The 26,697-nt window shown below is 38.2% G+C and overlaps 1 protein-coding gene across 1 annotated transcript in view; it reads right to left on the bottom strand.

Annotated features, from left to right (window-relative positions):
• The window catches only part of LIN7A (lin-7 cell polarity scaffold A), a 45,133-nt gene that overhangs the window by 5,121 nt on the left and 13,315 nt on the right, over positions 1–26,697 (bottom strand). Inside the window, exons 2-4 of the mRNA XM_086471402.1 lie at positions 20,419–20,537; positions 5,064–5,135; positions 2,467–2,676 (exon numbers count right to left, since the gene is read on the bottom strand). Coding sequence (XP_086327528.1) covers positions 2,467–2,676; positions 5,064–5,135; positions 20,419–20,537 — 401 coding nt within the window. The remainder of the gene's footprint in view (positions 1–2,466; positions 2,677–5,063; positions 5,136–20,418; positions 20,538–26,697) is intronic.

Genomic DNA, 26,697 nt, shown 5'->3' with positions numbered 1-26,697 from the left:
CGGGGGAACCAATCATTACTGTATTCAGGTTCACAGACTTGTCATAAATATAAAAGAAAAAAATCCCACTCTCTTGCAGACAGAAAAGAGAATCTGACTATTACCCCACAACGTGAGAAACTGAGAAGAATATTTCTATTAGGTATCTGTAAACAAATGCTCGGGTGACAAATTAGGCATTATAAACCTATTTTGCATCCCTTTCTGTATCTGACTCACACCAGGTATCTGACAAATACATAATCTTTGCCAGATATCAACAGCCACCAGCAAGTGCATTTGCTGAGCCATCTGCAGGGCTTACTGCTTTCAATTTCCTTTAATTTTAGGGGGTGTGGGACAAAACTATGTAACAAAATCCCCAGCATAATGAGAAAACACTTTTTTTAACATCCGGTGAAACGGCTCAAGGAACAGTCATCCCGGTCACGCTGGGATAACAAATCTGGATTCTGAACACAGAACTCTAATTTTATGTTGATAATTAGAAAGTTGGATAACCACCAACTGCTGAGCACAAACAAATTACAGATATTTAATTTTCATTTCATGTTCCTCTGCTGAGCCGTCTGTTGTATTGTACATACTGTCTATTATTTGCTTTTCTCCACCTAAATTAAGAGAAGCACAGAGTGAACTAGTCCCAGTGAACAATGTTAAATTTAGACCTTTTTCCTCCTGTCTCAAGCTGTCTGCAAACAAATTATCACTTTCGTAAGTTTTGCTTTTCTACGAATTATATTGTATGGTCTCAATTCAGCCCAAGATTAGTTTATGAACAGTAGCTCATAGGCATTATTTCAAGTATGCAACTGCAATTCAAACTTCCAATTCTGTTGTTTAGACTGAATGCAAAAAATATTTCTGTTGCATCTCTGAATCAACTTTTGTGTGTGCCTACATGCAATTTGGAATTGTTTTTTGCTACATTATTTTATATTTTAGAGCACATTAATGAAATTTTTTGAAGAATATCATGAAATAGAGGTGACAACAGAGTCAAATTCCATATATCTTGACATCTGAAGGTTCACCATTTCCTTTCCGGTATTGAGCTAGACGCTGTTGATAGTAAAAGGATTCTTCAAGAACCATCCATTTATTAGTGAATATAAACTCTTTTTACCCGCCTTTTTATTCACCTGTTGAAAGAAGTGCTGAATAACAACAAAATTATTTGATTTACTTCCAATCAGTGAAGTTTAGGCAATTTATTAAATGCTCAGTTGATTTCTTTTTCCCTGAGACTAAATAATCATTTCAGTGTTTTTTTTTTTTTGTTTGTTTTGTTTTGTTTTGTTTTTTTTATCTTTTCTCTCTCATTGTGTACTGGTGCAAACAAGCTTCCAGATCTATTATTTCTCTTTTGAGAACATGATGGTTGACAGAAGAAGTGGTGAAAAGTCTGTTTCAAGTGTTGCACTGGTAATTTGTTTCAAGAGAAAGGGAATAGCTATTGTTGAGAGAAAGATGACAACATGAAAGCATGCAGAAAACAGCATTTTTTTCATTCTTTAGGGGCTTGCAACAAAGAAGAAATTTAAGTTGAAAGTCTTATGACCGGATTCCGGAATTACTCCTACGTGCCTTTGGTGCATTTAAATATGAGGTTTCGATGGAGGTTTTGCATGAAAAAGGATTACGTTTTCATTAAGAGAAGTGTAGGGTTATATGAATGCGTACGCTTACCTTTTCAGTACTTTACATTCCCTTGTAAAAGGGAACAAAAAGCAAAATGAAAGGCAGAATTTGACACATATCATGCAGTCAGAGCCTTATTTTTCCTCTCTATTCCAACAATCCTTTTATTTTTACCTCCATATTGACAATCACAGTGAAACTACTGCAAAACACTCCACCCTGACATATTGACTTACATGAAAAACAACTATGTACTGAGAATACTTACTCCCTATATGTGTACGTTTGTACAGCTGATTTCTCTGACAAAAGATATAGCTGGATGAATGTCATTGAATGAAATCTGGAATGCACTTTCCATTGCAAATCAGCACCAAATATGCTTACCAAATTTCTTTGGATTTAACATGTTCAGAGGCTCTGAAGGTCACAGGATTACACAAGTGCCACTGAGGCATCACTGTGCTTGGATAGGGCTGTGTGCCTCAGAGGCTATGAATGACAAGGTCTATTATTATGCTTTTACTGCAAAAGGAATTTGCAGAATTATCAATTAAGAAAGACATAGCTTCCTCGGAAATCAAGCACGTGGTGTGGATTTCAAATGAAACTCTTCAAGCACCCTCCGTTACAACAGAAATTGTGGCACAAAGTTGTCGATGCAGCTTTGCCACACTGCACCACAAATGCACACTGAAGGTCTCTCACAGAGCTAATTCTTTTTTTTTCATGTGGCTGCATTTTAAATCTTTAAATTTGTATTAGAACAGCTGTCAAAAATTAAAATCCAGATGAAAATGAAAGCTCTATCAAATTTCCACATACCACTCCATTAACTGAAAGCAGCTGGTCCCCCCGTTTGAGCCCTCCATGCCTTTCTGCCACTCCTCCAGGAATGATGCGAGAAATATAAATAGGTGAATTTTGTTCCTTTCCTCCCATGACATTAAAGCCCAGGCCTTCATCAGTCTTTGGCAGCTCCACGACTCGCGGGTGTGAATGGCCTTCGCTTGCAGCAAAAGCAGCAACTGTTGCCTGGAAGAAAAAAAACGGGTGATTTGGCTATGTAGGGAGAACACTGATATACACTCTGATGTTCATTTGCAGGAAGAATTTATTCCTGTGGAAACACTTCAGTATCTTACTCTGACTTTTTCTGATTATCTGAAAGCATTTTAAAAATACTGAGTTCCATGCCAATGCTTTTGAAATAAAGGAATAAGCAGAGGAATAGAGAGTTTAGGTGACTTATCAAAGACAACGCAGAAAGTTAGCAGCAGAGCCAGAAGTAGGCACTGGGAAGCCTGACTGCGTGGTGATGAACTTTTATGATCACTAGTGCATTTCTTCTTTGCATTTTACCAGGGAGAAAATTTACTACTGTGGGATAAGCTAATGTGATCTCTACTGTGTTCCTAGTTGAAATGAAGTGGATGAACTGAATTGTTAACTCTCCGCTCTGCTTTCAGAGGTACAGAATTATTTATTTTATTCTTTAGGCACAGAAAAAAGTCCTAAAAAGAGGATATTCTTATTTTTAAAAGTTTGATTTATAATCTTTATGAAATCTTGCAAACCAAATAACTCTTGAAACAGGAATATGAGTTTTTATAATATAACTGGATCAAAACTTTTATTGAAAAACTAAATCCTAAAACAATGGATTTATAATCAATCAGAAAAATCCTAGATTGTTAATCTTACTTTCAAAAAAAACCCTCACGTAACAAACTGTAAAGCTTGCATCCAGAAAAATATTACATCTTACACTTCATTTTTCGCTACAAGTATTTTCCTACTTATAATAGTAAATCATTAAATAAACATTAAGAAATCTTTTATCATTTTCAGTGTGTGTTTGTAGTCCAAACTGCTCAAACAATTCTGCATTATGCTAACGTTTTTTGAGCATCGTAATAATGTTTATGCTTAATAGAAGCTAGTGGATGATGTGACATAATGGAACATTATCAGTTACATGTTTTTGAACATGCAGACCTTGTCATCATGCATACATTTTATGTCAGACATGAATGCACTAGGAGAATGCAATGCAGACAGCCCAGAAATAACCAGGAAATATTGCGATATTGAAACATTGCTCTGTAACCCTGCTGTTCTATATGAATAAGAAATGAGAATGGCAAACACTAATTGGATTTCTCCCCATTTACTACAGAACATAGCATTAATTTCTATGTTTACCTGCAGTGTAGACAAATCAGGACCTCATATACACATTTCTCTACATAGAACCACAGACCTTACAAATTTATGTTGTCCATTAACTTTCAATTAGAAGAAGGTTAAAATCAGAAGAACAGCCTACAGAAAAGAACGTTCTATTTAGTAATGAAAATACACTGCAATTTAGTGTATATTAGGTTATTTGCTGGCTACTATACAGCTTGCTTCTCTAAATTACTGTAGAAATCATTTTGTAACACACTCCCAAATTTCATCTTCTGCTACAGCTTTAAATTAAAATCTCTTAACATAAATGCATAATGGTAAGTAAGGTCTTAGTTCCATTAGGACTTCAGGGAGTTTTGTCACTAACTTCACAGGAGTGGGACCATAAAGGAATATCTCTAAAAATATTTTATGGCTTTTGCAGGTTTACCTGTTTCACATAGTATCGGCTATACCACCCAGAAGACAGTGTTGAGTACAAAATGATCATGGGAAAAAGAAAGCCATGGTGGATCTCCCTGTTTGGAAGCATCTGTCTTTGTGCATGTTATGAAAATACAGAGCATATTTCATACTGGCACATAGAATGGGTCCTTTCATGGTTGTGTGAATTCCCTTAGAAAATTATCATTTTGGTAGTAGCAGTAATGCAGCTGTCATGGTCTAAAGACAGGAGAAAGGCAGGTCCACATGGACAAAGAGACAATGTATTTTATTAAAATAGGTAATGTATCAGAAAAAACAGGCTTGCATTTGGCTGTGGAAGTCTCTTGATCAGGCCATTTTTGTCACTGTTCATCCTCAGCACTTGCTTAGCACCTACAGTTCCCATTAGCTAAAAGTGGAATTTTGACTGTTTAGTTTCTATGTCCCAAATCATTGTGTCCTCGCCGGATGAGCTGTATGGGAAAACAGTCCATTAAAATATTGATTGTTGCAGGCAGACTTCTACAGAATGAACCAGTAGATTTGCTTTTGCAAAGCAACTTTTCAAAAAGCATCAAATTCCATAAAATCATTCTCTTTTCTTAAGCTACAGAAGCAGCATAAAGGTTTAAATTTTCCGTTATGATTGTTACCTGGGAAGTAGCACTGGTTCTAGACTCTGGGCTGCCACTGATGTCTAAATTTTCTTACAGTGTACACACGAATACCTGAAACACACACGCGCACAGTCAATTACTAGGTCACTTTGGTAGCACGTATTTCAACAGTTGCACGTGTCCTACCTTTGCAGTGGCCCTGGCTCGGAATTCGGGGCAGCCATTAACAGTTATGGTTTCATGCATGTATTGATACACCTAAAACGTTCACGAAAATAAAATGAAATTAATTATAAAAGCAAATACAAGGACTTCATATTAACCCAGCCAGGACAGTCCCTTTCCCTCACAAGACTATATTTCATTAATGCTGCATTCATGCAATCACATAGTCAAGTGCCTGCTAAACTTGTGCATGCTGAGGTTTACAGAGAACATCAATCTGTGTTTCTCATGATACTGCAAACTTAACTGTACATTTTCCAAAACGACTGCCTTCCCATCTCCAGCACATCATTTCCCAAAACCAGGACAATTATGTTCTATGTTATAAAAAATTGGTGTCTCCAGGCAACTGATTGGAATGCAAATGATCTGAACTGACTTCAGTGGTGTCTTAGCCTCCAACAATGGCTTCTTTGTTTTCTGAACCTTTCCCATGAACTAAAGATTTAGGAGACTGATGTTAAAAAAATATGTAAGTTGCTCAGCACACGGATGCTGCAGAATGGAAGTGAAAATCAAATTTTGGAGAAAGGTCACAGTACTGTTTTCCATCAACCACAGCTAGGAATGGCAAAAAGGGCCGGCAGTCTGGTAGATCAGACATGGAAAATGGCTAAGATTATCCTTTAGAAAGGAATTCTACCTTCACATAAATGGCACAAAATCAACATTGCCAATATGTACAACCTTCTGTCTGATGTTTTTTTCTGGTGTATACTCTTGGCCCGTGTTCTCTGGTCCTTAACACTTCCTTTTAAACACCTTCAGCAAGGAGAAAGGAAAAGGCTCTCGCACACTACCTTTATTCCCTAGATTTATCACACTCAAAAAATTCCTTGATACTAGCCAGTTACTTTGAAAGCAAACTTAAAAAATAAAAATATGTATATACAACATACAGCAATTTTTTTGAAAGACAAAGGCGAAACCCAAAACATTTTATTTAATTTTCTTATAAAACCACCAAACCAAAAAAAAGTCTTTCTATATGCCAGTGATTTACTCTGAGCATTTTCTTGACCTACTTCATCAGGAATTTTGTCTTTTCATGTGCTTTATGTCTCAGGCTGCATTCCTCAGAGAGAACCTTTGCTGGTAAAGTATGTTAGGATTTACTGCAATCTCTTTCTTAGGGTCCTTGAGAAGTGCAGATTCAATTGTACTTTCCAAAATATATTTGCCTTTCACTGATTTGATGATACGTTAGCAGGACTGCCAAAACTTCCCTCTTGGGCAATGTAAATGTTACTTTGGCAGAGAAGGTGTCAGATCCTGTACTTAATTGACCTATCCCTAGAGATACTTAAAAGACGTGTAGAGGTGACACTTAGGGACATGGTTTAGTGGTGGACTTGGCAGTGTTAGGTTTGTGGTTGGACTCGATGATCTTAAAGGTCTTTTCCAACCTAAATGATTCTATGATCCTATAAACAACAGCTTGTCCCATTGAGAGGTAAAACTTCCACATCCCCCTGTCCTGACGACTTGTTACGCAGTATCATAATGATGTATCTCTCTCCACTGAGCCTGTTATAAAACTGACACACTGAGGAACATATTGCTACAAAAAGTTAAATAGAATTAAGATGTGTGGCTCCCTTCTGATCTCAGTGGACACATAGAGTGGTTATTAAACTTTGTTGAGTAGTAAAATGTTTGGGATGACTGATCCCCAAACCTTTTTTGAGGGATATCATACACAAGAGAAAGGCAAAAAAAAAGGAAAGGAGGTAACAAATGCAATCCATTTTGGAGATCTAAAATATGCTGAAACCATTCAAATTATGGCAAAAAGATTACTTGTCTTGATTGTCGTCAGCACATAAGTCATTCTAGGACTTAACTCAGGAAAACTTGGGCCAGTGAAGAAAACTGAGACAAGAGGAGCACACTGAAATGTTTCCTGCTTTCTCCATTTGAAATGAAATCTTGCTTCCATTGGTAAAATTGACATTGCCCTCAGTAGAGAACAGGATTTTGCCCTTAATTTTAAAAATATGGAAAAAGAAAGCTCTTTTATAGCCTTTAAAGGATCTCAGCTTTGTTTTATCTTTGTACCGGATGATGCCATCATAAAAATGGCTTGAGTCTACATATGCAGCATTACCCTGCACAGATTAGTTCAACGTTTACTGTATTATGTCGTAGGACATATTCTTATATAAGAACAACTACTACATTATATAAGAACACTGTGTAATTGAAGTAATGAATCATTAAATACCTGTTACTTCAAAACCCATACTGTATTGAACCACTGATAATGCTGTATTTTCTTGATATCTTCCCCTTCACCTTAAAGGATCACAGTAGATTGTACATATCATTGTCGCTTGCACAGCTATAAATACCGTGGCTGGCTAGTATGTCTAAAAGCCTGTATTTTATTGTTGAACTATTATGACATTAAATTGTCTTGAAAACAGATATAGGAACAGTTACTAAGAAGTTCTTTAAAATATTCATTACTAGGGTAGAATATCACAAAGGTGAGCTGACAATGATACATTCATGTGATTATTTACTAGGTTTGATGTCATATAACTCCATATTGTATGCATCCTACAAGTATCTAGCTGGTAGGCTCCATAATATCCAATATCCTGGTAGCTAATTCGTATACTGGTGAAAGAACAAACTCACTAGAGTGTGATTAAAGAAATATATTAAAAAAGAATCAACTGATTCAAAAACTTGTGAAAAATATGATCAATATTGTCATATAATCCTTGGGTTCATTTGTAAATTCTCAGTGACAACAGATTTAAAATGGGGTTCTGCAAAGAGTTATCAGTGATCATAACATCTACAGCACAGTTCTTAGGGATAAGTCTTGCATGTCAAATCTCACTCTCCATAAGCAACAGATGTGACCAGTCTTGAATATCTGCGTGAGGCATTCGTAAATCTAATTCTCCTATTCGACTGTTACATAATGTTTAATGTAATTTAAGAAGGATAAAACATAGACGTACATAACTTTCTTCTTATTAAGTCAGTCAAACAACTAAACGCAGATTAACTGTACCTGTTCCACTGAGCCCCTTAAACTCTTTGTAGGGTTCTGATCTACCCATTGCTCATTCTAGCAATGCACCAAAAGCACACTGAAGTCAACAAATAATCGTTGTTTGCCTGTAGCCACACTAACCCCTTTATCTATGCTGTTCTCAACACCACCTTAGCCATGATTTGTGCACAACAAATCCATTCTGTTGCCTCTTCTATGTACACAGAACAGATAAACTGAAAATCTCTTTGTTCTCAAAGTAAATAAGGTGGCATTTAAATCCTCCCAAAGCAGAATATAGCTTCTTGTTCAATCTTGTACTTGATAAGTAATTGAAATAGCTTTATAAAATCTTTCCTTTCAGTGCCTACTATTATCTGTACATCTGATTACATTTATAACGTATAGCGATTCTCCTGAATCTAACAATGCCATCCTTAAGATGTCCTTAAAAGATCTTCTGTAGATTTTCTTATTAGGACAAAATATCACTCAGTACAGAAGAAGACAAAGGTACAGAATTTAATTATAAGTATTTGAAAAGCTCCTTTAGGATATTTACTAAAGAAGTCTTTTAAAACAGTGACCTTTGTTGATCGCGACAGATGAATCATTTCAAAAGACATCATTGTGCAATAGGGATGAGTTGAAGAAAGACAATTAACATATCACAGAATCACAGACTGGTTGAGGTTGGAAGGGACCTCTGGAGGGCATCTTGTCCAACCCCCTTGCTCAAGCAGGGCCACCTAGAGCCGGTTGCCCAGGACAGTATTTAGATGGTTACTATATGTTACCAAGGTGAAAAAGAGCTGCATATTTTTGATGTACAGCTATTTCTTTTTAGAATGTTTAAAAGACTACATGGGTGTTTAGTAATATTATTTGCTGACAGACTCCATGCACAGTCTGATGGTCTAGTGCCTAGGAAAAAGAGTTTCCACAATTCATTAATAACAGAGATTAAATTACAGGTGAAATGTGAACATTTCAAGGTGCAAAGCTGCAGCTGTAAGGTAAACGGTAACGTTTCAGGTAATTTTTCCCCACAGCTAGCTCTACCAAGGTTGTCAGTGTCTGTATGCTGAACGTTTATCAGGTAAAAGTGTGCTGCAGACAGGGGTGTGTTCACAGAGCTCTCATTTGTGCTGTGGAGCTAAAAGTACTTGGCTTTGTTTTCTCTTTCCTGTGGTGCAGAGAATACGACACTCCTATCAAGAAATATTCCTGAAAGCATGAATATAGATCCCAGACTTTTTGAGCTTCTGCAGGTAGTCTCCTCAGACATCATAATCTGAAGTTATTCTTTCACAGTGCTCAAAAAATGCACAGAGTGAGGGAGGAAAATTACAACTAGAAAATCTGAACTTGGAAGTGAATCCTCCTTGCACTGTGGCAGATCTTACTGGCATAGTGAAATGTACATTTTATTACTTCTCCCAGCAGGAGCTGTAGTGAGTCAGATGCAGCAGGTATAATTGTTATGACGATGGTCCTTGTCCCCACGCATTCAGCTGGGAGGCAAAGCAGCCGGTTTAGCATTATTGAAGCATGAGAAGCGGTCTGCCTTACAGGTACTTTAGGAGCTAGCTTCTTAACAAAAATTATTCCATACAGACTCATAAGAAAGCAGCACATACTGGGCTGGCCTTTTTAAGTCAATGCGAAGCTTTAGGAGGAGGTCCAGGACTAAGAGCACATTTAGCAGCCTGTTTCATAAAGGTGGCTAGAAGCAGCATTCTGTTTACAACCTGAATGATACGGCATCTTTTCTGCTGAATTCTTGAAGTTTCAATTTAAACAGATTTTGTTCCAGTAACTTCTGTGAGAGGTATTCAATGCTTCATCCCCCAATGAAGTATTATGAAATTCTAAGTGCAACTGTACCTACAATAATCATAGAATCATAGAATGGTTTGGGTTGGAAGGGACCTTAAAGACCATCTAGTACCAACCCCCTGCCATGGGCAGGGACACCTCCCACTAGACCAGGTTGCTCCAAGCCCCATCCAGCCTGGCCTTGAACACTGCCAGGGAGGGGGCAGCCACAGCTTCTCTGGGCAACCTGGTCCAGTGTCTCACCACCCTCACAGTAAAGAATCCCTTCCTAATCTCTAGTCTAAATCTGCCCTCTCTCAGTTTGAAATCGTTACCTCTTGTTCTATAGCTACACTCTCTGATCAAGAGTCCCTCCCCACCTTTCCTCTGGGCCCCCTTTAAGTACTGGAAGGCTGCAATAAGGTCTCCCCAGAGCCTTCTCTTCTCCAGGCTGAACAACCCCAACTCTCTCACAGCCTGTCCTCATAGGGGAGGTGCTCCAGCCCTCTGGTCAACTTCATGGCTCTCCACTGGACCCGCTTGAGCAGGTCCAGGTCTTTCTTATGCTGGGGGTCCCAAAGCTGGACACAGTACTAGAGGTGGAGTCTCACAAAAGCAGAGGGGAAGAATTACTTCCCTCGACCTGCTGGCCACGCTTCTTTTAATGCAGCCCAGGATGCGATTTGCTTTCTGGGCTGTGAGCGCACATTGCTGGCTTGTATATAGTTTTTCATCCACCAACAGCCCCAAGTCCTTCTCTGCAGGGCTGCTCTCAACCCACTCACTGCCCAGCCTGGTTCTGTGCTTGGGATTGCCCTGATGCAGGGGCAGGACCTTGCACTTGGCCTTGTTGAACTTCATGAGGTTTGCATGGGCCCACCTCTCCAGCCTGTCAAGGTCCCTCTGGATGGCAACCCTTCCCTCAGGCGTGTTGACCACACCACACAGCTTGGTGTCATCGGCAAATTTGCTGAGGGTGCACTCGATCCCACTAATAATGATGCTCAATTGACTTTAGGACCAGTTGGTCTGAACATCAGAAGAGAAGAGGCATGAGGCAGAAATCATTTTACAGTAATGAACAAGTGTTCAAAAAAGCCCACAAACAAAACCGAAGATAGAGTACATTGCAATTCAGACCTGTGAAGCAGAAGGCCCAGACAAACATTAGTTATTTCCTGCAGCCACTGAACTTGGACAACTCGTAGAAAAAGCTGCTTTGTGACAACTAGTCTGTATTAATGAGCTATTTATATCTGACAGAATGTGGTCATTCAAGGTTGCTGGCATTCTGAATATTTTTACATGATAAGCTTTCATTAGCCTGCAGGCGGTTACATGTTTGCATAAGGAAAACTGTTCGTATTTATTTTCAAAATCAAACATCTGTATCATTTTCACAATTGTCATAAAAAACCCTTTCCATGAAGTAACACTGCACGGATGTTGCCACATGCAGTAGGGATGCTAACCCATTAAAAAGCTCAAACCTGTAAATGAAACTCAGTCTCGTTTAACAACCTGAGGAGATGAGACAGTTTTAATTTCAGAACATGTGGAAGAAATATTACGAATGTTGGCTTTTACATTTTCATAGAGCATATTTCATGTAAAAGTTCCCTTCTTTGGGGGACAGGGGTTATGGAGGAAACTAGGTCAGTTTTAACGAAGTGAAAAAAACCCAATCTGAATCTTGATACATTATTAAGCTGTCCTTAGGCAGTAGGAAAAAACCAGCACAGGCCTGAAACATTTTAAAAAATAAATGAAGTATAATCACCGTAAGGGTATAATATTTTAATTTATGGTAGAATACTTTATGGACGCTCCAGTTAAAATGCCAAAATATTACTTGCTCCAGCATTTTTTCATTTTTTTGTGAAGAGAAGGGTGGTGCTTACTCCGCTCTGACAGTATCTGTGTTGCTGTCTGAAAGCTGAATCAAGTTTTGGTCCCTGAGTTCCTGCCATATGAGGCTGTGCCTGTCCAAGAAACAACCCAACAGGGGTTACAGGCTGGGGCCAGAATCTCTTTCCTCCCTTCTGCGCGAGCAGAAGAACATAGCAGATGTACCAGGAAATACAGGCTGTCACATCCTCTACACGTATAGGATGAATCAGTTGAAACACTCCTGGTGTGGCTGTTAGGACACACAAGACCTCTGTGTGCCCCTTCTTCTTCCCTCCAATGTCAATTGTGTCTGGAAACATCACTCTGACACTGTAAAGTCAATAGGAAGTTGCTTGTCACCCTCTTAAGAATAACAAAAAGCAGACTTATATTTGCAAATAAAAAATTATTTATAGGAGGAACAAAAAAAAATATGATTGGGTCATTTAGTTTATCTCATGTCCCTTACACACTGCTCTATACTCTGCTCTAAGTCAATGGCAACTATGATCTGATGTCTTTGCAGACAATGTTATAGGTGTCTCAGAAATGGTATGTTTTGCAAGCTCTAAACCTTAGCAAAACACTGTCCTCAAAGTCTCTTTTGCTGCTTCTACTGCAACACACTGGGATAAAAAAAAATAGCAACGTGTAATTAGGTAATTGCTGTAAGATCACTTGGAATTCATAGCTTAAAATTTAAAACTCCCTCTATTAGACCCCACTACCAGTTACTTTTGAATTCAAAAATGTGCCAAGCACAAATAAACACTAATTTCCTTCACTTTAGCAATAAGTGTGTATATGCTGTTGGGGCTGCCATATGCAATAGCCATATTCCAAACTTTAACAGATTTGGCAAAACCTTGCCAAAATCAGCACCTGGATGAAACATGACATAACCTGAGCCTGCCATGCAAGTTCATCTCAACTGTTCCTATTGAGCTGAGAAGGCAGAGAGAAGGAAAGAAACTGCTGACGTTTCTTGTTTTAAATACCAACAAAAAATGTAGCTAAAATAGAGTTTTGAAACAGTTTTACAACTTTTCTTTTCTGAAGGCACAATCAAAAAACTGAGATTGAGTAGCACTTCTCAAGAGTCTCATCAGTGACATCAGAAGCAGGGGGATACAGAGGCCCCATCAAGGTAGAAACTGTGGTGCAGTGGCTTCCAACAGCCTGTCAGCCTAAATATTCCTTGGTAGTTCACCTTGCTGTTGATTTCTCTCAAGAGGAAGAAGCAGGTTTGAGATGAACTGTAGAAGAGGCTAATCTGTTTATTCTAAGGAGTTTTATGTACTCAAATATGATACTGCAACAATGAATTAAAATGATAATGTGAGGAAAATAAAAAAGATGCTGAGATGCGCCACCCATGTTCCACTGGAGTCACTTTCTGCAGCACACACAACTGCAGCCACGTGCAGAACTAAGAACATCACCTGAGCACCGCTCATCAGAGTGGTAGTAAATATGGTACAGCTATGCAGATAAACTATAACATGAACAAGATACGTCATTGCTTTGATTCTATACATTGTTGGACTCTTGCAGCACGAAAATATCTTTTGTGAAAGGCAGAACTACACAAGCAGAGCACAAATGTGAGTAGATATATAGCCATCAGCCAACTCTGAAAATTGATCTTTAATCAAAACCAATGGGACAAAGCGCTGATTAAAGACCAGTGATATGGTCTTGCCCCAGATTCTGGGGTACTACATCTGTGAAATCAATGTATTTAGCTCTAGGCAGCTAAAAAAAAAGTGACAACAGCAGCTGTTCTAAATCTCCTGCAGTGAAGTTATGGAAGTTGTAGGGACTTAGTAATTGCACAGAGCCTTAATAATGCCTTCTCTCAGATAATGCTTGGGCAGCTTGGTAAATTCATATAATTGCCATTAATGAAGACCATCTGCTGAGTGGCAAGGTAATCATTCCAAAAGTTCTCATTCATGCCATCCAAGCTTTGCCAGCAACAGAGTAATGCTTCAATCACTCATGGTGAATTGGTAAATGAAATTTCATTGTTTTTCAAAATTTGCATAATTTCTGATTACATTCACCCTAAAAAATAGCACATATTTTAACATAATAGGATAATTTTATTTTAAAAAAAGTATTTCCTGTGTTTACTGCTAACTTAAGCTTTTCTGCTGAACCTTCTCAATGCCTAATACAGCATGGTGGCAAGACAAAAAGCAGGCAGCTCATCTTTTGACATTTTATTTTTTTCTGCCCTAGTTTACATACATTACAAATCCTTCTCTCAATTCACCATTATAGATACAGTACTTGTAACCAGGAGAGGGAAAGCAAAACTCTGTAAAACATGAAAACATCACTACTTTGCCATACCATTGTCTTTGAATGAAGCTATGTAATGCCCTACTGCCCCTTCCAAACAGTGACGGAGGTACTAATTTAGTGGAAATTTTTATCACTATTTTATGTGGCTTTTCATTGCTGGGACAATGGTAAAGGAAAAGGGATGGAAAGGTACAGCAAAAGATTCTTGCATATGCTATACTGCCCTGGAATTTGGGTAAACTGGACTAGTTCAGCTGACATTATAATCCACCCCAATCTAAAAAAAAAAAAAGATAAAATGCTGAAACTTTACAATTAGCATCCAGGAATGCAAATTTTAACGAAAAGGTACAAATCAATCCACGCATAAGCGTGTGAAAATCTGTATGAATTTGGTCAATTTGCACAATTCTGTATTTGCTACTGTGTGAGTGCTGCTCCTAAATTAATGGTGCAGTAATTCTGCATAAGCTATCTGGAATACTAGAACAAAGTACAACAAGGTGTCAGATCAGCCTGAGCAGAACTTTGCCTCCCAGCCAGTCTAATGGGGCTAATACAGCCATATTGCTTTTATGACCTGAGTTACAAATCTGAGCTGATAAATCTTGCTTGCTTTACTCATATGAGTTGTCCTATTGCCCTTTTGTTTACTAATTGCCTTATTAGTAAGTCCAACATACCACTTTTGCTTAATCCTGACCAACACCTCCATTTGCCTGGCTAAATGTGACAGCAGGGGACTTTAGATGTCAGGCTTCCTACTGAGCCTTAATCACAGTTCTGTGCTGTGAATTATAGCAGTAAGTCTTCTCGATATATACTTTTTTTTTTTTCCAAAGTTGCATTTTATAATTTAAAAACTTCAAAAGCTGGGCTCACCCTGTGGAGATGAGAAACAGGATGGAATTCTAATTCTCCTCCTGTAACAATTACTCAGCTCCCAGTGAAAAGAAAGAGTAACACAGGGCAGGATTTGAACTCTAGGGCTGCTCTCAGTGCCAACTAAGAGAGTTTGGCCTGGTGAACCTCTGTTTTAACAGGGAATGGGATTCATCGGGCAGAAAACAATGGAAAGCTGCTTTCAGAGGCTAGGTCTGGGAGGTGGAGGAACAGCATTATACTGCAAACTGAACAAACGAATCTTGAGATTCTTGAAACACAACAAAACCAGGACTTTAAATGACCCCCACATTAAAATCCTAAATGAATAATTTTAATAAAAGAATTAATGAGAAGTTTTGCCTGAGTCCAGCTAATACCCAGACTGTTATGTTTAGTACAGCCCTTGAAAATGCATCCCCACTGTACTGGCATATCTGAACAGCTAAGGGTTCCAGCTTCCTGCTGTCACATACCGCATCACAGTAAAGTAATGAGCACAGTATCACCAGACTCAGCTTTCACCACCCAGCAGCCTTCTTCTGGTTCCCTAATATTTGCAAAGACATATATCACAGTTAATAATGAAAAGCGCAGGTAGGCAGCTTGAGGAAATGACCAAATGATAACACATTGCGTATCAGCAGCACTGGGATTCCAGGCATTCAGATTGCTAAGGCACAAAAATGAAAAATATTAAATAAAGGAAATCATTCCAATATACCAACTAGCCTTGTTGGACTATCTTACCTAGCACATAGTGAAACTATGTGTTTAATATTATAGGACATAATCAAATATATCTCTAAAGTAACTGGAGGGCATCCAGACCTCATGGGAAATGAGTCAATGTTCTGCCGCTGCCATTTTTTTCCTGTAGGTCACTAGTGGTCTTTAAATGTCCAGGATGCTCTGTCCACAAGACAGTTTTATAGTAAGTTTAAAAGTTTTAAACTACTGAAGTAGAAAACGAACTATTTTCAAAGACAACATACTGTTCCACAGACTAATTTCATACAAAACACGCAACAGTGGAGTATTTCATATTGACTGCTCCTCCTTTTAAGAAACTATTGTCAGTGATTCAGTCCTGCAAAAGTGTTCTTCTGTGATGACCTGGTATTTTGGTAGGAGTCATAAGAGAACAGAATGAAATAATCGTTATTTTTGTGTGTCTGGTTGCCACATCGCATTTTTATAAAGACTTCTGATCTGATTACTTTTGGTATTGATAAATGTTTCACCATAGGTATTTACCAGTCAGATTTTCTTTTAAATAATATTCACACACAAAAACATCATATTTGGTCTTGAAATGGAAAATGAAGTAGTGAAGAAAGGCTGGGAGGAAAGTGAGATACACCTGAATTTTGCATATTTAACATACAGAAAGAGAAACTTGAGAATCAACATGAAAGAAAACTTCCGCTCATCAGGACATGCATGGGTTTATCAAGCTGTATTGTTATTCTCCTGGTGTTTCAGTACCAATTACCAGATGTTAACAGTAAATGAAATTCCCATAATCTGCTAAGGTATGCCACATTTTCTTGTCGATGAGTCACTGTGTTTTGCCTAACTGTTTATTCTATCTTCCATGCCTACACCTGTTTAAGGTTTCTTGCCAGACCTGAAGTTCACCTTATCTTACAGTTCTCCTAACTTCCTTTTTACTGACTTATGACAGTTACATTGCATGTGAATATACCTTCTCAGTAGCTCAATTATGCATTCACTTTCACAGTCTTGCCTTTCATCTATTCCAGTAAACCCCTGGGAATCAGAAGACGATAACATAGCAACAGCTTTGAATAAACAGCAAAAACACATGGAAGGATAAAGGACTTAATAGTATAATGGACAAGATTCATGCATCTTTTGCCAGATGACAAGGCTATAGAAGGCTAATTAATCTTCATGTAGCTAGGGACCTTTTGAAACAAGTAATTTTAAAACACAATTACATTTTTTTCAAAACTCAATTTTAATGTGATCAGACTTCCATTAACTTGTTTTGCGGTCTGGGGGTCTTCAGGTGAAAAGGAAATACTAAAGCCATTATATACTTCAATTATTTCCTTTATTTTCAGAGCTAATACATATTCTTGCTTAGTGCCAGACAGAGTATTTCAGTTGGTGGTACTTATATTTAGCTAAGTGAAAACCATTAATCACCATTTCCTGACATAGCATCCTAGAAAAATGCCAAAGTACTTCTATTTAAATTTCATTCACTCAGTCACTTTAAAAAGATCTTATTTCTATGTGATATTAGTGTGGGGATTTGAACTGGCGTGTTGCTTTACCAAATAAGTTCCCATAAATACAATTCATTACAGCCATTTAATAGACTCCTACACATTAGACTGGAATGTATGTTATCTAATAAAATATCTCAAACTTTTAAAGGCTAATTGATCATAAAAGTGACCTCCTGCTTCTGTAGTTAAAGAATACCTACTTGTAGAAAGGACAAGTCACATTCAATCAATACTGTGCGGATTACATTTTATCTTTGATCCTTTCACCTGCACAATATTGAGCCCAATATTGAGTCTCTCTGGGGCATATTTTTAACAATCAAACTGACTGGATAGTTAAGTGTCCATAATTTCTTAGACTGGAAAAGAAAATGTTTATTTTCTAAATCTCCTCCATTATGGAGCCTATAGCATTACCGGAGTCAGCCTTAACTTCTTTTACTAGACTGGAAGAAAGTTAGGCTCAGACCTTGCACTATAAATGAACACACCACACAGCAGATCTGAATCTCTGTATACATATAATAAGCAGCCTCTTCCAGAATTTGCATACTAATTCAAAGCCTGCCACAGCTGCTCATCCCATTTCGATTACTCCTACCTACTGCTCACACCTGGTCTTCTTCATCACGTTCTCCAGGAAGGCTCTTGTGTTCCAAACAACTCCCACTCTTCTTGTTACTTCCAACTGACTGTCGTGCCTTCTCTTGTAAGGTCAACAACTTTTCTCATCTAGTCTATGTAGGTGCTAACAGAAGGAATTAAAAGCTTGTCACCACACTCTCATGTCTTGCACTTGGGATAAGAGAAGGTAAACAATGGGAGGGAGCATTTGCAGGGAGATTTCTGTCTAGCCTTAGCTATCAAGCTCATATAGGCTCAGAAAAAAACTGTGCTGTTCAATAAAGTAGCTATCAGTCTTTCATAAACTCCAGTGTACGTGAAGGACACACAAGAAGGGCATCCTTGATTAACGGCAAGACTCAGCTGAGTAATCCTCCAAGCCCTTGCTGCAGTGCTTGGAGATGTCTAACAATGTAACGTGACTAAAATATTTCATGCTTTTCTTATTAGTTTTTTAAAAAAGTTGAAGAAATTATTTTCTGCAATTTTCTAACAACTCTTCAACCAGTGGAAAAAAAAAGAGAGTTATAGTCCAAATATTTGCCAAAGGCTTAATGTAAGTAACTGAAAAGAAGAGCCACACGTTGAACAACCTTAAGTACTAGCAATGTATGTATGTCAATTCTCCCACTCTCCTTAAATGAAAAGATTTGTTACTGGGCCTTTTATATTTGAAGATTTCTTCTAAGAAAAGATTTGCATATATAGTGGTGAATGGCATTAATAATTTTTTGGGGTGTAGAAATTATGTTCTCTGACAGTGATATATTAGATAGATAGGTTATATTGTATATGTAATATATTAAATATTTAAAAATAAATAAATGTTTTTCTTTATGAAGCTGCTAGAACTGATCTAACTGCTTATTTATCATCACTCAATTCTTGTGTAACAACTAGCTCCAGGCTTCTTGAAGTGACTATTATTTGGTCATAAGAATCTAACAGTAATTAGATAGTCTGTCATGTGCAGATTGTCCTTACACAAGACTCTATAAAGACCTTTTGTGCAACTGAGATGATTTTGTCAAAATCTACTTTCAGTTCAGTGAACTGAGAGTGCATTTGTCTAAGCCATTTTCCTACTTCCTAGGCTCTGTACCTGCTTCAAGAAGCTTTGTGTATGCTTCTGCTAAGACTATATTCCATAGATTAATATAAATTTGATGATGCTGCAAAGATGGAAAGTTAACTTTAACAATTGGAGTACCAGGCTCTGCTATCTGAAAAAAAACCCAACAAACCCCAACCCCACAACTTTTCAATGCTCCATGGTCAAATAAAGGAGCATTTAGTTGGTTAAATGAAAGAACTAGTCAGAATATCAGCTTTTCAGGGTACATAGTGCCAATATTTATTGTCATGGAACACTATTGCCTTTAAAAAGCCTTGAAAACTGCCATTTAATTAAGTGGAAGCCTCTCTCTGTTTCTCACACTGAAGAATATATTCCATAAAACAAAGAGTGTGTTGCATTTTGCTTATTAAACTAATGTCTGTTCCTGCCTTTCTTCCTTCCAGCCACCCAGAAGTCCACTCAATCAATGCACTGCTGTTGCCTAGTTATCAGGAGTTCAATTCTGCTACCATTGAGGGAACACTAGATTCCTCATTGATTTCAGCGAGGGAGGATTAGTTCCAGGCAGCAGACAGACAAACTGAAACAGAAGTTCTTACAGATTTTCCACTGAAAAGATGTTGCCTTCATTAGGGCATTTATAGCTGCTTCTGTCTGGCAGGCTAGCAGCACTCAGTTTAGCAGGTAAGAAGTCTGACACATGCTGTGTTAACTCATAGTTTCTCTCTAAGAAATGTCTAATAGAATTATTTGTAATTTATCTGCTTCAAAGATACTGCTTGCTTGCACGTAGGAAGTGGGGTGTTTCTTCTCTAGCATGACTAGAAGAAAACAATTATCATTTACCTGCTGTTTAGCAGAGCTTAGGAAGGCGCTGACCAGGGCTGACAGGGTAATGATCACTGTTCTTAGCAATCTGACAAGGATTTCTGACACCTGGAGCAAGGCCCACTGGGACCCAACCACTGACTTCAATGGCAAGATTCCTGTCGGCTTCAGTTAACTTCAGTGCTTGCACCGTTTGTCTCTCACAGCATTCTGATTGTATCAGCACATCCCTATCACACATCTGAGCTCAAAGGAGAGGCACTTCAGCTTGCACTGACCCAACCTGGCATGTCCCCATATCCCAGCACAGTTCTGTACAGGTTAGCACAGACCCTGAAACAGCATGAGCAGAATACTAAAGTACTAATTAATCACCCTTTCTCCTTAGCAAGGCTAATTGCCTCAGGCTTGATGCCTTGCTGACGCAACTGTTCTGCGTCTGCTTTTCAGTAACTTCAGCATTATGCATGGTAGCAGGCAGCTACAGACCCACCTCACATCCATCATCCTTTACACAAGGTACTCCTGCTTCTCCAGCACCGAAAGGCAAATATACTTTTCTTTTCAGGAGAGGGATGTTATTCTGAGAAACAACTAAAAATCTCAATTTCATACCTCTCTGATGGCTGTACAAAACTCACTCTGCAGCACCTTCTTTAGGGACTGTAGCTTGTGTACTGGTACTTCTCCAGATTCTTGCAGTTTCTCCAGTAACTCAATTGCTCTTGCAACATCTGAGTGGGGAATAAAAAGGAACACAGATTAGTTAAACAGTGACTAACAAGTGACTAAAACAGGCACACTGATGGTCATTTCAGATTTAAAATCAGCTTTACTAACACACTTGTGTTATACCAGCCTCAGCTAGGCAACAACACTGCTGTTAGAGATCCAAATCTCAAAGTATGGGCCAATCGTGCATGTACACGAACAACAGACACGTACACAGAGATTCAGTCTTAGTTGCAAGTGTTCTTTGGAACAAAGCTACCATTTCAAAGCAGCTAATCCGCATTAGCCAACCTAAAATATTTCTAACTTTCTGCATAGGGGAAAGTAGCACAGAAACAGTATGGGGCCTAGTTTCAGAAAGTCTGAAAGAATGAAACAGAGTCCTTATCTAAGCACCCTCAGGGTGACAACACCTAAGAAAAATATTTGATCTTTCCTTCTCATAAATCTAAATCTAAATATCAACTACTGATAAAGTCTTCTAGAGACAAGTAAAGTCTGCTACGGAAGAATGGCAAGTCTGCCAGAGAAGAGTAAATGTGTAAGGCTCTTGTCTAGGTCCCCAAAGACCTGATCTGCCACATAAAACCTGTATGACCCACAGAAATACACTGAATAATATTTTTGGTGGCCTGAATTCTCCTTAAGCACCTATGTATTGTCAAGGGAAAGACTGAAGTGTCTCTGAAGAGCGGTCTAGAGGGCTTAAGTGAGTAGCCATATCGAGTGGGAATCTCATCCAGTTGAACAGTGCCCATACCCTCACTCTCATAGTATTTTTCTTCTTTAACACTAGTTCCTAATTTACACAGTTATTACTAAAAAGCATACAAAAAAAACAACCCCAAAACCCAAAAAGCCCCCAACCCATGAGATGCCCAACAGTCCTTTACGGCTGGGGACACAGAAGCACAAGAAATAGTGGCTGGTCTCATGGAGGTTAGCCTAGTCAAGCAAGGGCCACACTGACTCACACGCAGGAATGAACTGAGCCACACATATCCTGCTGAGTCTTCAGGATGATAGAGCTTAAACAGAGGGTTTTCTCATCCTGTGTCATTTAATGCTACCTTGCAGCTCTTCCTGTAAATTTGCTGGTATAGTTGAACCTGGCAATGCTCTTGTCTTGATTGTGTGGTCATTCTCACATCTTCTAGCATCTTTAGCATAGCTACCAGAGCCACTACTGGCCAGTTACACCACTCTAGTAAAAACAGGTCTGTATTCTAGTGATTACATGAATGCATAGTACTAAATGATAAAACAATATTTGAAGCATTTTAATTCTGTGCTTTAACTGCACAAAAAAGAAATAAAACACCCTCCTCCCAACCACACAACTCCAAAATGACTACAATGGCTAGAAGCAACCTTACATAATTCTCCTTTCTGATGACAAAGATTGTACTGTTTGTGACTGGGAGAATATGCGAATTGAAACAGTTCTTACAATCCTTGGCTTGTAGCTGAGCTACACTGACCAGATGTCTTATAGAACAAAGGCATGAGAAGTTTTCTGGAAATAGAAAAGAGATGACAGTAGATGAGCTGCAATAGGAATAAGTTCCTAATAATATATTTGCATGTATAAGAAAATAATTATTATTCAGCTGCATCAGTGTTAGGAAAAGAGATGACACCTCAAAAAATTTACAATTTAATTAAAAGAGGCAGGCAACTGGTCAGCATGGTACATTGTGCCAGAGTAGATTACCACCCAAATAATTCTCAAGCTTTTTAATAGGCATCTGCCAAAATACAGCTCTAAGTATGAGAGGAAGCATGGCAGAAAGCACACAGGGTTTATTTCAGAAGGGTGTTTCTACTTACTGGCCTGTAGTTTGCATCATAGAGCAGTCTTAGAGCTCATGAACTTGCAGATGAAACTAACTCTAACCCCATGTTCAAAGACTTGCTCCAAGCAGTGCTTCAACTGCTAGTGGGCATCCAGTCCATGTTACTAGATCACAGCTAGTCTGAAATAACCTCTCTGCATGATGCACACAATGTGGGCGTGAGGTCCTCAGCACCATCTCTTTTGCTTTCCTCATCTGCCCCTGTTTCTCCACTCCACACTATCTGCTGGTAGAGACATAGCCAGTATCATTCAAAAGGGACCATCTAAGAGACAGGGACCTTGGTGTGATGGGAAGGAGAAAGTCTGGATTAACGAAGCAGGTTTGTGAGCTGCATGTACAGAGACAGCAGTTGAAGCTGTACTTGCAAATAAAAAGGGAAGAGATGATGTGGAGGTGTAACAAGAAAGATCTCTCTAAAGACACTTACTGAAGTGATGATCAGAAAGTTAAGAGGAGATCTTGGAAATAACAAGGCCATTGAAACCAAGAAAAAATGAGATTCTAGAAAGGAGAATATCACTGATGGCAGGTAATACATCAAAGAGGATGGTTTTGAGATTTAAGAAGAGGTAGGTACTCTCTTTAGCAAGAACCATTTCAATGGAGTGCAAAAGAATGGCAATGCATTGAATAAAATATGATGCAACAGACAAACACAATTTTTAATATTCTCAGTAATACTAATGTCACAATGATTTTCCAACATTATAGAATCATTTACCTTGGAACTTTTCTTTTAAAGTCTGTATCTGCCACTCAAGACTTGCAGTTACCTAAATACTAAACCCATGCTCCCCAGTTATTAGTACCAGTTGGTGCAAACTGGTATATCAGACACCACAAAGCAATTAGATGATTCATTCTGATGAAGCTTCAACAGCCTACCATAACAGATCAGATAAGGCCCCTGAAATTCATGTGATACATGACAGCTATTCAGATATTCTAAACCAGACTGGGGTCTTTTCCAGTGCTGGTTCAGGTAAGTTTCGAACTGTCTTTCCTCCTCACCAGCTATACGTGTAGAAGGTCAGTGCCACAGATGACAGATTGATTGCTGTTTTGCAGTTGCTTAGAAGTTTCATCACCGCACCTGACAATTCTGTTGATCACTCCACATTTGCTATGGTCTAAATGATATTCAATGAAAAATTTGTATTGATTGAGAAACATGTTCTGATCCAGATCCGTCCTGATCCAGAAGGAAACGTAAAGAGCTTTAGGTACATTAATCAATCCAGGAGAGTTAAGTACAGGTCTAAACATTTCCCTAGGGCACGGACCAGACTCTAGATGAAATTACCACTTCTAAATAGGTAAGTGTTAAATTACAAATCAAAATTCATATTCTGGTTGAAAAGTCTGGTGTGTAGTCTCATAGGCAAGCTTGGGTGCTAAGCTGTCATTTGCCAATACTAGATTACTTAACTTTGTGATTAAGAAGTGGTTGGGGATAAAGAAAAAGCAGAATATCCCAAGAGCATTCTGATTTTCCACACTTCCAAATTCATCCAACACGCTAAAATACATGAATGCTGTTGCCCAAGTTCTTGCTTTGATTTATTATTCACCTATCATATCTGTTAACAATAAGCAGTCTTCTTTCTCTTGTCACAATTAGGCCCAGAGCTTGCTCAATTTGGCAATGACTTGTGGGATATTGCTCACAGTAGAGAGAATACAGAATAATAAAGAGCTTCATGGGATAAAATTATGGAATAAAAATTAGGCATGTGTTCAGGGCCAAAGCTGTTTGTTATCAGCTGATGCTTTGTCAGGAGCAAAATGTTAACAGTTGGTACAAACCAGAAGATTTTGAACAGACTAAAAATGTACAAACATAGGCGTATAAAATATGACCTCATGAAATAGGGTGCATTTCCTTCCATTAATAACTCTGAAGGGGAGACCAGAGCGAACAACTGCTTTAGGACAGGCTAAAAAGTGAAATTTATCAGCACACGAGAACTTAAGTGATGCACAGGCTTTTTACTGAGGGTTCACTCAAGGAGAGTTCCAGCTAAAACTAAAGTAAGTGCTGGCTCAAAGAAGTGACATGACTGGCAATGAGGAAGATTTCAAAGTTATGTTGAAAAACATATAGAAGGGAATCCATCCCTGCTGAAGGTAATTAAGAGTATTGTCATATGTTTGAGAAGGATTGGTATTCCTCTGCCGGGATAATTTTCTTGTCCCCAATCCTCCTTTGATTACAAATCTAACTAGCTTTGCTTGTAAACATCATCACCAAGGAATTGTTCTTAACTACTATTTCTTACATACTTGTGGAAAGGGCAAATTGATGAAAAGAGTGTGTGTACTTATATAGATATATGTTAAAAAAAAATCTGGAATTACATTAAAAACAGTTAAGGTCTATGTAAATAAAATACAAAATACCCTTCTTTTTATATCTGATTTGTCCTTCCTTTAAGCAAAGATATTTTTTAAACACAGCTTCTGAAAAGGATTGTTTTGTCTGCTCTCAAAATTTTCCAAAATATACTAACATTATAATATAATAATATATAATACAACTCCATTATACTAACACTAAACTCATGCTAATGTCATTAAAATCTATCTTCATTTCCAACATTCATATCCCTCAGAAATCGGTGGGAATTTTGAATAACGACATGGGTAGAACTATTCCTCTGTATTCTATGAAGCATACATGTTAAAAGGAATATGTACTTATTTCCCCCCTTATTATATCCAACTCTAATCACACCTTTTTTTTTTTTACCATTTTTTTCTGATTTCCTCATACATATGCACAATTCCTTTCTCTCCCATTCTGTTTCACATTCACTTCCCTTTTTGTCTTCTCATCATCACGCTTGCCTACAGCCTTTCAGGAAATAATACTGTTTCAGTGCGGTGGGTCACGTTATCAGTGAAATGCAGAGAAGGCAGGGAGCTGTGGGTGGGTGAAGGCATTTTATCAAGTGCACTCATCAAAAGAAAAGCATGACTCTCAGAAAAAAAAAAAAAATCTTCATTTCAAGTGTTCTTTCTGTATTTTCACTTGAATGAAGTTTCTTTTGCATTGCTAGTAGGACACAAGCAGGAGATTACTATACAAGCCCTAAGCAAGAGACGAATCACTAGAATACAGAACTAGCAAGGTACCATACTGTGATACAAGTGGAACATTCCCATGCTATACCAAACAAAGCTGAATCACGTATACACAGCCATATAGCATAGTGCAGCTGAAAAAAAGGTCATCTGGCTTAGCTATTGCTTTGTTCTGTTACACATTGTTTTCACTTGCTGATTTTTGTTCAAAGAGCTAGCAAGGCACAATGTAGACCGATCTGTCTAATTTGCTAGATGTTTTGAAAAGTAAACACTATTTCCAATACTTTGCAATTTAGCTTTTACAACTCAAAAGCCAATTATGAATCCACAGAAAGAATCCTGGCTGGTCTGAACTTGGTGCTCTTTCTCATTACTGTTAAAATCAGGTAGACCAGGCTCCAGCATTCTATGAAACCTGTACAGTCTGGGGTTTCACTTTGGTAGATTTTGTGCAGGTTATGTTTGTTTCAGTCTAGTCAGGTTGAAAATTATTAGGACAAATGTAGCCAATAAATGTGTCCCCTTTAATACCAGTCTTGAAGAAGGATGTACGTGCATGCTTTATTCTGCAAAATGTGAAAACTGTTGTGTATCTACCAATGTCTAACCCTCCTCTCTTGTGCTAGTCTATGAGTCATTTGATCTGCAGTCCTTAAAATAAGTATTAGCCTCTGACTTAAAAAAGACTATTATGCAGTTAAATAGTAGCTACAATGCTCTGTAATACCAGTTTGGGTTCAAACAGTAATTACTCAGAAACGTAGTATTTCTTTACTGTGATAACTACTCTAGAATCATGTTGTTGGGTTGTTCCCAAAGCCAAAATACAGTGATCAGTTGTTTATTAGCAAAGTATTAGAGATCAGGTTTGTCATCTTCTTGAGGTCTTTCTATGCCTCATTCCTGTTAATTCTGGAGACCTTCACTGCATTAGTATGCTGGTTACCAGGAAAAGTAAATGTGCTGCATAAACACCACCCTTTGGTACCTCAGAGAGGTGCAACACCACTACCAATTGACAGGAAGGATATTCTGTAAGTCTCTAAAATATTCACTAGCTTCACCATGGCATTACAGAATAATAATCCTGGCAATTTTCAAGCTCTGTTCCGTCATGCTTGAAGACCTTTAATCAGGCTGAAGGTGAAAAATTTGCATGACATAACAGGTACTTATAATTGCCAGTAGTTTTTCATTCCTCCAACACTTTCTTTCA

The sequence above is a fragment of the Leptosomus discolor genome, chromosome 1, assembly GCF_034619465.1.
Source record: "Leptosomus discolor isolate bLepDis1 chromosome 1, bLepDis1.hap2, whole genome shotgun sequence".
NCBI classification, from domain to species: Eukaryota; Metazoa; Chordata; class Aves; order Leptosomiformes; family Leptosomidae; genus Leptosomus; species Leptosomus discolor.
Note: the sequence above shows the minus strand (reverse complement) of the source record. Positions and strands in the feature narration are given on the sequence as shown.